Source organism: Electrophorus electricus, chromosome 5 (assembly GCF_013358815.1).
Source record: "Electrophorus electricus isolate fEleEle1 chromosome 5, fEleEle1.pri, whole genome shotgun sequence".
Lineage (NCBI taxonomy): Eukaryota > Metazoa > Chordata > Actinopteri > Gymnotiformes > Gymnotidae > Electrophorus > Electrophorus electricus.
Genome location: NC_049539.1, coordinates 14,966,691 through 14,980,405, shown reverse-complemented (window position 1 = coordinate 14,980,405; position 13,715 = coordinate 14,966,691). Strand labels below are relative to the sequence as shown.

The 13,715-nt window shown below is 38.0% G+C and overlaps 2 protein-coding genes across 2 annotated transcripts in view; both read right to left on the bottom strand.

Moving 5' to 3' along the window:
- Window positions 1-3,197: 3,197 nt before the first annotated feature.
- Window positions 3,198-10,804, bottom strand: LOC118241453 (choline transporter-like protein 4). The gene is made up of 20 exons (XM_035526472.1): window positions 10,780-10,804; window positions 10,348-10,396; window positions 9,243-9,342; window positions 8,813-8,944; window positions 8,534-8,594; window positions 8,231-8,342; window positions 8,054-8,137; window positions 7,115-7,227; window positions 6,733-6,855; window positions 6,471-6,570; window positions 6,076-6,168; window positions 5,770-5,872; window positions 5,232-5,491; window positions 4,982-5,076; window positions 4,792-4,895; window positions 4,451-4,524; window positions 4,122-4,192; window positions 3,912-4,006; window positions 3,573-3,657; window positions 3,198-3,314 (listed from the first exon to the last, which is right to left on the bottom strand). The coding sequence occupies exons 1-20, from the start codon at window positions 10,802-10,804 to the stop codon at window positions 3,229-3,231; spliced, it is 1,965 nt and encodes a 654-aa protein (XP_035382365.1). The 3' UTR covers window positions 3,198-3,228.
- Window positions 10,805-13,187: 2,383 nt separating this feature from the next.
- LOC118241452 (choline transporter-like protein 4) overlaps window positions 13,188-13,715 on the bottom strand; it is a 63,471-nt gene continuing 62,943 nt past the window's right edge. The window contains exon 17 of the mRNA XM_035526471.1: window positions 13,188-13,192. Within this exon, the coding sequence (XP_035382364.1) occupies window positions 13,188-13,192 (5 nt within the window). The remainder of the gene's footprint in view (window positions 13,193-13,715) is intronic.

Sequence of the window (13,715 nt, the reverse complement as noted above, 5' to 3'; positions counted from 1 at the left end):
TCTCTTCTTTCAGTCCCTGGTATTTTTGCAATTTCTCATATTGCTTCCTTTAAATGTTTCTATCACCACTACTGTTTTCTCTATCTTGTCCACTGTCTCAAGCATGACTACTGCAACAGCATATACCAGTTTCTTGGTTCCAGTTACACTGGTTACTGGTAATGTGCATATTGCAGCTTCATATCTGTTAGCACACTGTCTGATGACAACCAGTGACATCACTCGTCAACTTTCTGGAATTTCCAGAGCGACATTTTTTGGGTTTTTCCTTCAATTTACTTCAGTGAACATGTTATTTTAGTTTTAATTTACATGTGCATTTTTTGTAGTATCTAAGATAATGTGAACTCTTTAGGGAGGTCTATTAGGTGGTGCTTGGCCTTTAAACCTATGACAACAAAGGAGACATTCTTATTATTGTGACATGCTTTAAGATCTCACCTATGGTAACTTTACCCTGGTAGAAGTATGCCATCGACTTTTTCAACCATCAGCAGTAAGTAGTAGTCAGTGTCTCATTGACAGTCTTTGTGCTGCCTGTACAGGATGAAGCCCAATGACTTGCTAGAAGAGGTGCAGCTGCCTGTCCAACATTTTTCCTTCCGGAGCCCCGTCCTAAGCTCCGCCCCCACACTTCCAGAGGTGGCTGCAGAGCACAGCCAATCCAAGGACAGTTCCAAGTCCAATGTGTGAACAGCACACGCTTACACAGTGCCACTTTCGTACCCGTCCCGTTTGCTTCCATCTGGGATGACCGCAAATATTTAGCCAAATCACTTGAACCACTCTTCATTAAAAACATCAAATATAAAAGACAAATGCTCAGTACTGTCCAGACCCAACAAGTGCCTGACATATTCATTATCTAAAAATCCAGTGGACAAGCAAAAAAATTAGAATGCCAAATCTGAAGTGCCAAAATGTGCCTCTTACCTGCTGTCACATACTGTCAGTATGTATTAGGACCAGAAATCTTGTATACTGTTTGCTTAATTGAATCTCATGTGAAGTCCCTTGTAGCCAAACTAACATTTGGACACAGCAAATTCAACACTAACTGCCCTGATTCTTTTATACGTTTAGATTTTTTAATTATTATTATTATTTTTTTGACATGTTTCAGTTAAAGACATGTTTCATTGAAAGAAAAAAAAATAATGTAGAAAGCAACTACGTTGGAACTACATCTCAAGAATTCGAAGATGTCTACACAAAGTCCTACTCAAATGCTTTACAGTGTTGCCAAATATACACTGCTTTGATTTTCACTGATATTTTGAACATCAGTGACCAAAGGGAGTTACTGTGGGACCAAAATCATACTGTGTACTGTGGCATTTTATGTATGTTGTCCATAATCTGTATTTAATTTTGTTTTGGTGTCAGTTATGGCCAGAGAAATCCAAAACCCAGTTCCTTTCACTGACCTCTGCAGAATACCTCTGTGTGTAAGTCTGGTGAAGAGATGTTGAAATGAGGTGTGGTGTGATCCAGATAGTAAATGGAGAATCTAGAAAAGCACAATAGTTGGTTAGGTAGCACATTTTAGCACATTTGGATTCTGATCATTTTAGGTGAACTGATCAGAAGGGAAACACCTTTATGCTGGGTAAAATTTTAAAATTGTGTTACATGCTGGAAATTAAAGTTCACATCCATATCCAAGTTGTAAATACAATTCACAAGCTGAAGCTAACTATATCTTAGTGCACAGTACAACTAGCCACAGTGATATTAACTATTTGAATTCTTTCAAAACAGATGAATATATGGCTTTCTTCTTATAATTCAGTTTCTACCTTATTGTCATTTAAATTAGCCATTGATATTGCTGACAATTTGTTTTTTTTGCAGCATTGTAATTGTTTTATATATATAATGACTATCCATTACAGACCATAAGGTTCCTTTTTTTTGTAAGAAGATACAATTAACCACTGGTAGAGACTGAGGATCAAACTTGTCCAAACAGGATTGTAATATAAGCATTCACATGGGGTTTTGTCACAATGTCCTTCACCATAGTATTTTTGCATTTTTCTTATTGCTGTTTTATGTTACATTAATAAATTATACATATATTTACATTTCTACTGTGAATCTTTTAAAGGGGGGCATGCCCATTGTAATGTCTCGTTTGTTTGGCCTAGGCCAAAAACTATTTTTGTGTTGGTTTTACTCTCATTTACCATTTTCAGCATTGGAAACAAAATGACTTTGTTGCATTTGGTGTTGATATCATTATGGTAGGCTTTAGTGGATGTACTAGTGTATATGTTAACAAATAGATGCACACCACCAGCTGTCCTAAATCTTTGTGTTAAATATTTTACAGTGATACAAATGACCTAGATCCCTTCTAAAGTTCCAGTTATTACTGGCAACTATACCTTTGTCTTTAATTGCAAACCTGTCTTAATTGATTGGTATTAATCCTTATGAGAGAAAATCCAACCAGAAATGAAATATATTGGTTTAAAGTGAAAGTAATGAATGATGTACTGTACATTTTTAGTGCTGAGAACCAGTCTGTATAAACCATTTGAACTGGACATTTTTTCAAGGCATTGTCTTCTGTAAAAATTGCATTGTGTGAAAATCAAAATTACTCTAAGCCTGTTCAGAATGGTGCATGTATTGGTCATAACGGGCCATGTGGATGAGCTTATGACTTCATACGTGTGAAAAAAGAAAGGAAAATAGATTTCTGGGATTTTATATTCTTATTGTTTTTTTATCAACTGTTGTATCACATCATAAATGTATTCTATATGTTGTAAACGTTCACATATTTCATATATAAAATAGTATTCAGTTAATAAAGTAAGAACATTTGCAATTAGCTCAGTCATTCTTACTAGTTCGTATACTCTCTATTATACTCAGAAATAAAAAAATAATATCGTAGCATACCATGGAATGTGATCTTTTATGCATAATCAGGAGTTAGCAAAGAACTAAAACTTCTCATATACCCCACATTTAGGCACAAGCGTACTCCTACTCAATGTTTGCCAGAACATCCAGTGTGTGTCTGCTGTTTGGTCAAAACCAAATCAGTCCTGATAGAGGCCCCGTCAGCTGTCTTCTGAACATTACAGTAGCGATCAGAATGCTGAGCAGTTTTACAGTAACAAACAAAAAAAGACTAACATAAATGCTTGTTTGGTTTATTTATGAAAAGTTTGGAAAAGGATGTGGTCGAAAGCTGTCTTTTTTTAAGGCTCTTTAGGACTTATTGAGGATTCGCCACAGAGACCCGGACATGTAGTATGGTCTCAGCATGGTGCCCTCATTACGCTCCAGATCCTCCACTAGAGGAGACAAAAACATTACAGTGGAAGTGAAAACAATGTAGTCCTGTTGATTGGAATATATAGTAGCTTAAGACTGAAATGTGAGCTAATAATGTTTTTTTATAATTCTACTCTCTCTGAAGTAAAGGGACTGGACCATGCAAGCTTTCAACTGTGTGTGCCCAGTGTCATGAACTGGTGGAATGAGTAGGTGTGTGTGTGTGTGTGTGTGTGTGTGTGTGTGTGTGTGTGTGTGTGTGTGTGTGTGTAGCTTACAGAAGCAGAGAAAAAGGGTGTCCACACACATGCTGTACACACTGAAGAAGCCCTGAGCGATCAAGTAAGCTCCCGCCATCACCGTCTAAAAAAACAGCAGTAGTAGATTTACACGCTGGGCCGTCAGTACTATAACAGGCACTGCTCTACAGAATAAATGTGTAAATCCTGGTTATTTACAAAGTGACTTTACAATTGCTGTCATTAAACCCTTTGGTATCTAAAGAAAGAACCATTTATACAGTGTACTGAATATGCTGATGTTTTGATCTCACACAGAAGCAAGTGTCAGCACTTGAGTTTGTTCTGAGGTTATCCGACAGTGGAGGCAATACATACGATAACGGGCAACCAGTAGTAATGCAGCAGCTGAATCTGGAAATTGTCATCTGGCAGCCTGATTCTCCCAGAGAAGAAGAAGAAAGCCAGCAGACCTTACAGGGAATGTAGAAAACCCCCAGAGTTACCTTTTAAAGTGTGTTGTACCTTTTAAATGTGATGAAGTGTAGTATGGGTAACATACACATGACTTCACACTGTATTTCTCACCCACTAATCCGACCACCAGCACCTTGCCGGAAAACAGCAGTGTGTCTGTAACACAGTCCAACACCACCACCCTGTGGACAGAGGGACATGGTCAAGGACAGCGTGCTAAACTTGAGCTAGAACAATTGGTACTCATATTAAAAATATGTATACAAATTATTTTCACATGAGTATGTACTGATAAATTCCTCCATTTAATATTTTTGCCTTCAAAACAAGGAAATGGAAGTAATTTGTTCCACAACAGCAACATTAAATCATTCATATTCACACACAACCCCATACGTTCAATAATATGTACGAAACATCTCCTCTGTCTGAGGACTTACCGGTTAATATTTCTCCTCAAGAGCATATAAGCATTCTTGCCAGACACATGGAAATTGTTTCCATGTATAGCAATCTGTATATTATCAACCACAAACAGCATGTTGAGTCAGATTGTACACTCAGTAAATTTCACTAGTCATATGGACACAATTACATACTTTGATGCTATTACCACAAAGTGAAAAAAAAACCATATCATACTAATATACACCATACAGTTTTTCATTTAGTTTTTATCTAATACTCATACTAACGCTAGACAACCGATCACTGAAGACACATAAAAACAGTTATTTCAGCATCGATCATTTTTTTGTGTGCAGCTGGATATGAGACACACCATGATATAGGTGTTTCTGTGGAAGAACTTGAGGAATTTATCCAGGAACCAAAAGCAGCATTTGAGGGACATCATCACAAACTGACAACAGAAATTCCGGCAGTCTGTGGAGTAGACAATTGTGTCACATTACAGTTACAGACAGGAGAAAGCAGGACTAAGGTCATGAAGGTTTTATATATATTGTTACCTCTGAACCTATGGTCAAGATATTCCAGTAACATCCGAGGGACCTGGAATATGGTAAGGATGACAGCACCCAATGCTAAAGAGCCGACATGACACCTTGAAAAAAAGCAGTTTAGTAGACTTTAGAGGTGGGGAGCAGTTAGGACTCTGTACTAGGTTAGTAGTCACCAAACCAAGGGAATGTACTTTCGGGTGTGGCTGATATCAAAGCAATCGGAGCGGAGCAGGGATGAAACACGAGTGCTATGTACCCTAGTGTCCGGATGAAGGCTTGTAAGAGAGGGTACGGGGGAATGTCTGCTGGTTTACTGAAGGCCCAGTAGAAGGATGCGAAGGTACCGGCTAGTGTACACTGGCCCAGGGCGATGATGAAGTTCACGCACCAGAGGAAAGCCAGCAAATTATAGATCTGCAGGTAGGGTGCGATCCTTGAGAACAAGTCCGTGTCATCGTATTTAAAAAACACACAGCGCACAGATGGACAATCAGGATGGAGAGAAGCACTGAATTCCTGAAAAGAAACAAGAAGAAGACAACAACAACAGTATAAATAAAAGGAAAGAGATGTGAAATGAATCATTACCAGGCTATTGGAACATGTCAGTAATCTGAATGCGTCTAAAATAAGTCATTGTGAAGTATGAATATCATATGAATATCATATACATTCACCATATTATGTCTGTATGAAGCTGCAAATAGCAAAATGTGAATGTTATACTATATATTTGAAAGGGAACAATATTACAGCTTGGATATATAGTGTGTGGGTGTGTGTAGGCGACTGACCTTGGGAATGCAAATCTCAGAGCCTGTGATAGAACTACAGTTGGCTATGGAGGAGTTGAGAGCAGCGACATGGTATACAGGAGCACCTGATGTGGCCAAATACCTGAGGGCAGTAATGGTCAAGGACACAGCCTAACACACACACTCTACACACAAAATACTGACACAAGCACATTTTCAACAACAAACTACCAATACAATCCAAGCTACAGCACTAATTCAGTGGCGAGGACAGATATACAGTTACTGCCTTGCTTTGTTAGCAGGAAGTGAAGGTAGGTGAGAAGAGGAAGTGGCAGAGGATACAGGCTAGTGATTCCCCAGTAGGCCATGCTTATCACCACCAGCAGGAACGTCACCAAGGGGTAAGCCAGTGTGGTCGTCACACAACTCACCGCCCTACACACAGCACAGAGCACAAAAGGCCTCATGTAGCCTTAAGAGCACAAGAGAGCCTTTATACAGGCTGCCCCCGCGAAGTGGCTTTATATGAGTAATAATGTAGGAATGCCGAGACTGCACTGATTTGAAGAAAAATGTTAATGGGTTTCTTGTATCCAAGGTGATTTTCTGTTTATAAACAACAGCAACAACAACAAAAACAAGAAGGACATAGCAGATGGCTGACATTTGTTTAAAGAAATGCTGGCAATGGATATATTTACTACCGCCTATGTGTCTGAAGGCCTAAAAAGCTCTACCTGTTGGACTCTTTGATCAGTGCCAATGCAACAGATATTCTCCTCCCCCGATGTGTCAGGAAGAGTAAAATTACGAATTCCAAAAGACACAGGCTCACCACTGCCACATAAACACAAACACACAAAAATCATTCACATACAGCAACAGTATAAACCAAAGCCATGCATCCATTCTTAGAAAAATTCCTTTCTTTACAACATGTTTGTTTCTACTTTATATACTGTCAATACATGTCTTGTGAGAAAATCTGATAGCCCTTACAGAAGAACAGCCACGTCTCTTTCACTTGAAGGTAGACAGAGAATTCTGAATTATAAGTAATGTCACCGAGGGTGAGTTTGGAGTGTCTGTAGTGGTTATATTCCCGGTAACAGTAGTAGATACCTGAGAAAGACAGAGTAGACAGCTTACATCCTCATTCACTAATCTAACCCCCTGCAATTTGTCTTTAAAATTAAGGGTCCCATGCAGAGTTCATACACTATAGGGCAGCAAATCAGTGCCAGTCATAGAACCATCCACAGTAATTTGGTATTTTCCTTGTTTCAGTGCAGCAGGAGACCATTCATGAAGGGCTTAATTATTACCCAGTGAGCTGGTCGCTAATGGCAGGTATGTTAAAACATGTATTGTACAGGCTTACCATACGCTGCAGCTACGAGCACTCCCACGATGAGAGCCAACAGTAGCACGAACATCAGATATCTCATAAGCAGGAGGAACATGAGGCTAACAACCATAGCAACCACCAGACCTCTGAGAGAGAGAGAGAGAGAGAGAGAGAGAGAGAGAGAGAGAGAGAGAAAAATATTTACTTAAAATGCATACAGAAAGTTTCAAATTTGTTGTGTATTACTCATCTTAAAATTGATTTAACTATTTTTCCTCATCAATCTAGATAAAATACTCCTCAACAAGAAAACAAACATTGGTTTTTATAATGTTTTGTACATTTATTTAAAATAAAAGTCTGAAATACTGCATTAACATACATATTGAGGTCTGTTGTTAAGACACTTTTTATTGAGCTCTGTTGAATCCTACTTCTATCAATGGTCCCTGTAATTTTTTTTAAACTTCATTAGGGTTCACCTGTGCTTCACTGAATTGACTGAACATAATCAGGGAAGGCAGAAATCTGTCTGTTTATGGACTCACAGTTCATAGTGTCTGAGTGAAAGCCAAGTCATGAAGTTCAGAGAATTGTGTCAAGAATTGTGTCAAGACACAGATCAGGGGAAGGTTACAAGAAATATTCTGCAGCTTGGAAACTGCCCAAGATCACAGTAGCTTCCATCATTCTCCAATAGAAGAAGTTTGAAACCACAAACAGTCTCCCTAGATCTCGCTGGCCAGTATTATATGTAGTATTGTATTGCATATAGTATTGTATTCTATGCAGATTGATGAAGGAAAATCAACTGAAATCTTTCTGTATATATATATATATATACACACACACACACACACACACACACACACACACACACACACACACACACACACACACAGACACACACACACACACACACACACTATACAATGTCTGGGTGTAATACAATCTTGTATAAAACTAACTTACATTAATATCCAATACCATGATGTAGCAAAATCCTCAAAAATCCGTAACCCCACTGACTTAAAGTTGAATCCTGAAACAAGAGAGCTGCAAGCAAAAAATACTGGTCAGCAAAAGCAGCTTATAGATCAACACCAACCATCCATGCATATGTGTGTGTGAGTGTGTGTGAAGGATTACTCCATAGCACTCTTTATGTGCTTGACTGTTTCATCTACGGAAGCGAATCCAGGGAGAGAGAAGTCTGGAGGAACGTCCTGTAGTTCAAAGCTAGGCAGGCATTTCCCTAGTGCTGAGGGGAGAGAGACACAGAGAAACAGAAAAATAATATGACTGTAAAAATGAAACCTACTGACTTATGATGGCGGTAAATGCACAGTCCTGGTGGTTTGGTTATGTTTTAGTGCATAGCATAGTCAAACTGTTACAAAACAGGATGGACAAATAGACAGGTAGTTGTAAAGGTAATCCTGCTGTCTGTACCTGGTTTACTTGGGGTGTAGAAATACGGACAAAGCTCTTGATTGAGGATGTCTTGAACACTCTGTAGTAGAAATGCATGTGAAAATCTCATTAACATACTGAATCCTATGTATGTGTGATTGGCTTAACCAATGAATTAATTCCATCTACTTGGAACAAAGGGTTGCATATTGCAAAGACTTCTGATATGACAGATTCTGTTCTGTCAAGAGGGTGGTGAGGATTTATTTGCCAGCGATAAAGTTGGTTACATTGCTCATTTGCAGTGTGAGGTTTTACCAATGTGGTTTGGGCAAGGTCAAGTCTAGGATCACAATACTGCTGCTGAAAGAAGTCTTTAGGTAGGGCATCTGGGGCATACGCCTCTGGGGGCAACTTCCAGAACTCCGAAGGGCATTTTTTAACACAGACCTGCAAGCCAATGCACAAACACACAGAGTGAAGGAGATCTTATTTGAGCAGCTAAACACAGTGTTGCTTTTCATATTTATATCTACACTTCATTGTTCATTGCATGATACAGCAAAAGGCTCCTAAACCAAGCAACAAAAAGATACCCAAGCCCCCAGACTTACAAACTTGCATTCACATACTACATAATAAACTGTTTTGTAATAAATGAGTCTCATGTGCAGATTTCTAATAGGCTACATTCAAACGTGTTCAGCCTCTGTACAATTTCAACAGGAAATCTTTGTGGAAATCTCACTTGAGTGGTTGGACACTGGAGACCCTCTAGAGTGGCATCCATTTCTGTGGTTGCTCTGGCACACTTCAGAACGTCAAAGTAGAGGACATTTGGTTTGTCACTGAAACACAAGAGGATGCTGGAAACAAATGCAGCTTGACACATGAATATTAGCCAATTAAAGAAACTATTTTTATTCAGTTTTTTGAGGATGTGCATCAGGCTTCAGTGGTGTAGTCACACCATTACTCCCCTAAGTGTTCTTTCTTCTAGGGTGAGTTTGATTGGGGTAAACAATAAACTCCGTAGTGTTGTGACACTCCTAGACCTGAGTTTGGACCCTTTGTTTTAGAGGCAATCATTAAACATGTGTGATTTGATTGGGTCCACTTGTTGCTGTGAATTGCCAATCATGAAAATATTTAACCTAAAATCTAACCCATCTTGCACTGTTGCTCTTTAATGTATCCACATGATTTGAACCTGCACAGCTCCACTGTAATGCTAGTTCTACTCATTTGAGAGAATATTGACAGTGTTCCTTACATACTGAGTGTGCTGTTTTGGTATTCCTGTGAAGACATAAATACTAATCCAGTATGTGAGGGACTTACAAATTGACTCCAGATCCACAGAACATCCCAGTGGAATTCCGGGGCAACAGGACATGACGAGGGTCTCCATACAACAAAGCTGTGTTAGAACCTCTGTTAGAAGGATATCTCACAAGCCATACATGTGTAAAAGACCTTTCTTATAAGCCCAGAATAATCATTTTTCCATGAAAGTGTAGTTGGAAATGTTTCTTACCCAGGATGCCAATAAGCATATAGCTGACAATGGCAGCCACAAAAGTCATACAGCAGATAATGTCTGTACAACTCCTGAAGAAAAACAAGAAGTATTGCTACACACTTGTATCATTTCAATTATGTAATAAAGTTATTTAGCTAAGTCAAATGAGTTTCAAATAAGTCTTAGTAGATCTATGGCCTTCATATATTTCTTGTATAGAGCTAATAACAGACATTCTGTGATCCATGATGTGTGTGCTTTAAATAGTTTACTAAAGTCAACTGATATGAAGGAGTAAATGGGAGGAACATTGAGAGATTTAAGGACTCACCTCTTGCTAACTGGTCCCCTGAAAAAAGGCTCATATGGGAAAGGTTCCCCTGAGAACATAGAATATAATGAGTTTAAACCTATGAAAAACATACATTCAGTCAGGTGTGTCTGAACTTTTGACTGGTACTCTATATTTTGTCTAACACATTTTATATACAGTTACATATTTTTATGACACCTTCTGTACACATATGCTTTTGATCTGATACATAGTTACAGATCGTACACTACATGAATGTTTTTAATATGAAGTAGACCTAGCAAGTATGTAAGAGCTATTATAATTTTAACATGAAATGTACATGATAGTTTTGTACAATGTTTTTTTGTTAACCATTGCATATGGCGTATGGGATTCTCATAAAATCTTTGGCATATGGATGGATATATCTGAAAAAACAAACAAACAAACAAAAAAAAAACACCTCACCATTATAATCCGGTTTCCTGACCATCGTACTCTTCCTCCTTGCACTTTCGATCACACAGAGTCCTCAATGTGTAATGTTACAGTAAAAAATATTCTTACATATGATACTCTGTTCTTATGACGCACACATTCCAGGTTATGGACACATTGTGACGTGTCACAGCACGTTCTCATTCTCAGCTCATCAACAAAGGCATCTTGGTCGCGAGCACCTGCCTTCCATGCTGTGCGATGCTCACACTCTGCTTGCTATGTCATGCGTCGGATATTTAGGCCTATACGCTTAAACTGTCCAAGGTTACTGTGCTTTTAACGTACTAAAAAAAGCTAAACAAATAATAAAATAATCTTTACATAATAATGTAACCTTAGGCTTGTCACCAAGATATAACCTGAGGCTAAATGACACGTCCCCCGTCCCCTCCCAAAACTACGTCTATGCGACTGACAAATAATTTTTTGACAATTCTGAAAAAAAACTTTAAAGTCTGTAATGTATGCCAGAATAAATGAATGCTCCCAACTCCAATTTTTATCAGGAAGGACATGGACCCTGATTGATTGTTTATTTGAGATAAATAAAAGTCTGCAGTCAGTCTGCGCTTAAAAGAAGACTCTCCCGCCCCCAATCGAGTAACACTTTTAGTACATTTTACCGTCATTCATCGTCGAATCACAGGACGATCGCCGTGTGATTCGTCTGTTCGTCTGTCACTCAGAGCTGATCCATTTCTACGTGTGTTATTGATGAATTTGTGTGTCAATCTGTGTGAAACTAAACAATAAACAATCATGAAATCATTACGGCGTTCCCTTCACGTCGGATACATTTCCAAAAATGTTGTAAAACAAGTTTACAGCTGCTGAAGTTGCAGCAGTTTTGGAAAATAGCGGCGAAGGTAACGGAGCTTTAGAGCCTGAGGGTTTGATTCCTTTGATGAAGAAGAATACAAAAATAAAAGATATCGATGGCTAAATTTATATGATTTTACAATGTTGCTAACGAAACAACAGTGGATTAAGATAGCTACTATATATACTGCTTCTGTGAAAAATTAATGAAATTGATTTCTGATACACTTAGCACAGTAAAAATAATACAGTAAAGTACAGTGGGAAAACAAATCACACACACACACACACACACACACACACACACACACACACACACACACACATATATATATATATATATATATATATATATATATATATATATATATATATAATTATTGTCAAAGGTTTGTTTTTAAGCATGACAACAAAGAAAGTAATGCTTTCTGAAATTAACTTAAATTTCTTCTTTCATTCCAACAGATGAGAGGTTATTTTAGCCTTTGACTGAAGATAAGGCACATGCACTACACAAATTTTACTTCCTCAGCTCTAGTATATTTGTAGAGAAAGACAAAGAGAGAGTGTGTGTTTGTGTGTATGCATGTGTGTATCTGTCTCACATCTGTGGCCCTTTCATGCTCGGCAATCGGGCCTTCTACCAGAGGTCTGGAAGTTTTAGCTTTGCTGCTCCCAGGTTTGCACTCTTGTGGACTGAGATTGACAATGTCATTCTTGAGATCTGTTGAAGCTACTCCTCGAGCTTAGGAGTCACTGCCCCAGGTTCCCCTATCACCACTGGGACAACCTTGATGCTAACCCTCCACATTCTCTCTTCTTTCAGTCCCTGGTATTTTTGCAATTTCTCATATTGCTTCCTTTAGATGTTTCTATCACCACTACTGTTTTCTCTATCTTGTCCACTGTCTCAAGCATGACTACTGCAACAGCATATACCAGTTTCTTGGTTCCAGTTACACTGGTTACTGGTAATGTGCATATTGCAGCTTCATATCTGTTAGCACACTGTCTGATGACAACCAGTGACATCACTCGTCAACTTTCTGGAATTTCCAGAGCGACATTTTTTGGTTTTTTCCTTCAATTTACTACATTTTCCTTCAATTTACTACATTCCCCTTACAGGGAATGTAGAAAACCCCCAGAGTTACCTTTTAAAGTGTGTTGTACCTTTTAAATGTGATGAAGTGTAGTATGGGTAACATACACATGACTTCACACTGTATTTCTCACCCACTAATCCGACCACCAGCACCTTGCCGGAAAACAGCAGTGTGTCTGTAACACAGTCCAACACCACCACCCTGTGGACAGAGGGACATGGTCAAGGACAGCGTGCTAAACTTGAGCTAGAACAATGAAACACATAAAAATGACTGATCAAAGTAGCCCTTTCTTGGCACTCATATTAAAAATATGTATACAAATTATTTTCACATAAGTATGTACTATTAAATTCCTCCATTTAATATTTTTTAAATCAAAATATAATTAGTCAAAATATAACTAGTCAAAATATAATTACAGATGTCTTGAATTAGCATTATGTCTACTCAAACTGTAATTAGAGATGTACTGAATTAGCATTATGTCTACTCAAACTGTATTTAGCCATATCTGGAATTAGCATTATGTCTACTCAAACTGTATTTAGCCATATCTGGAATTAGCATTATGTCTACTCAAACTGTATTTAGCCATATCTGGAATTAGCATTATGTCTACTCAAACTGTATTTAGAGATATCTTGAATTAGCATTATGTCTACTCAATCTAATTAGCGATATCTTGAATTAGCATTATATCTACTCAAACTGTAATTAGAGATGTATTGAATTTGCATTATGTCTACTCAAACTGTATTTAGCGATATTTTGAATTAGCATTATGTCTACTCAAACTGTATTTAGCGATATTTTGAATTAGCATTATGTCTACTCAAACTGTATTTAGAGATATCTTGAATTAGCATTATGTCAAATCACTTGAACCACTCTTCATGAAAAACATCAAATATAAAAGAAAAATGCTCAGTTCTGTCCAGACGCAACAAGTGCCTGACATATTCATTACTTAAAAAT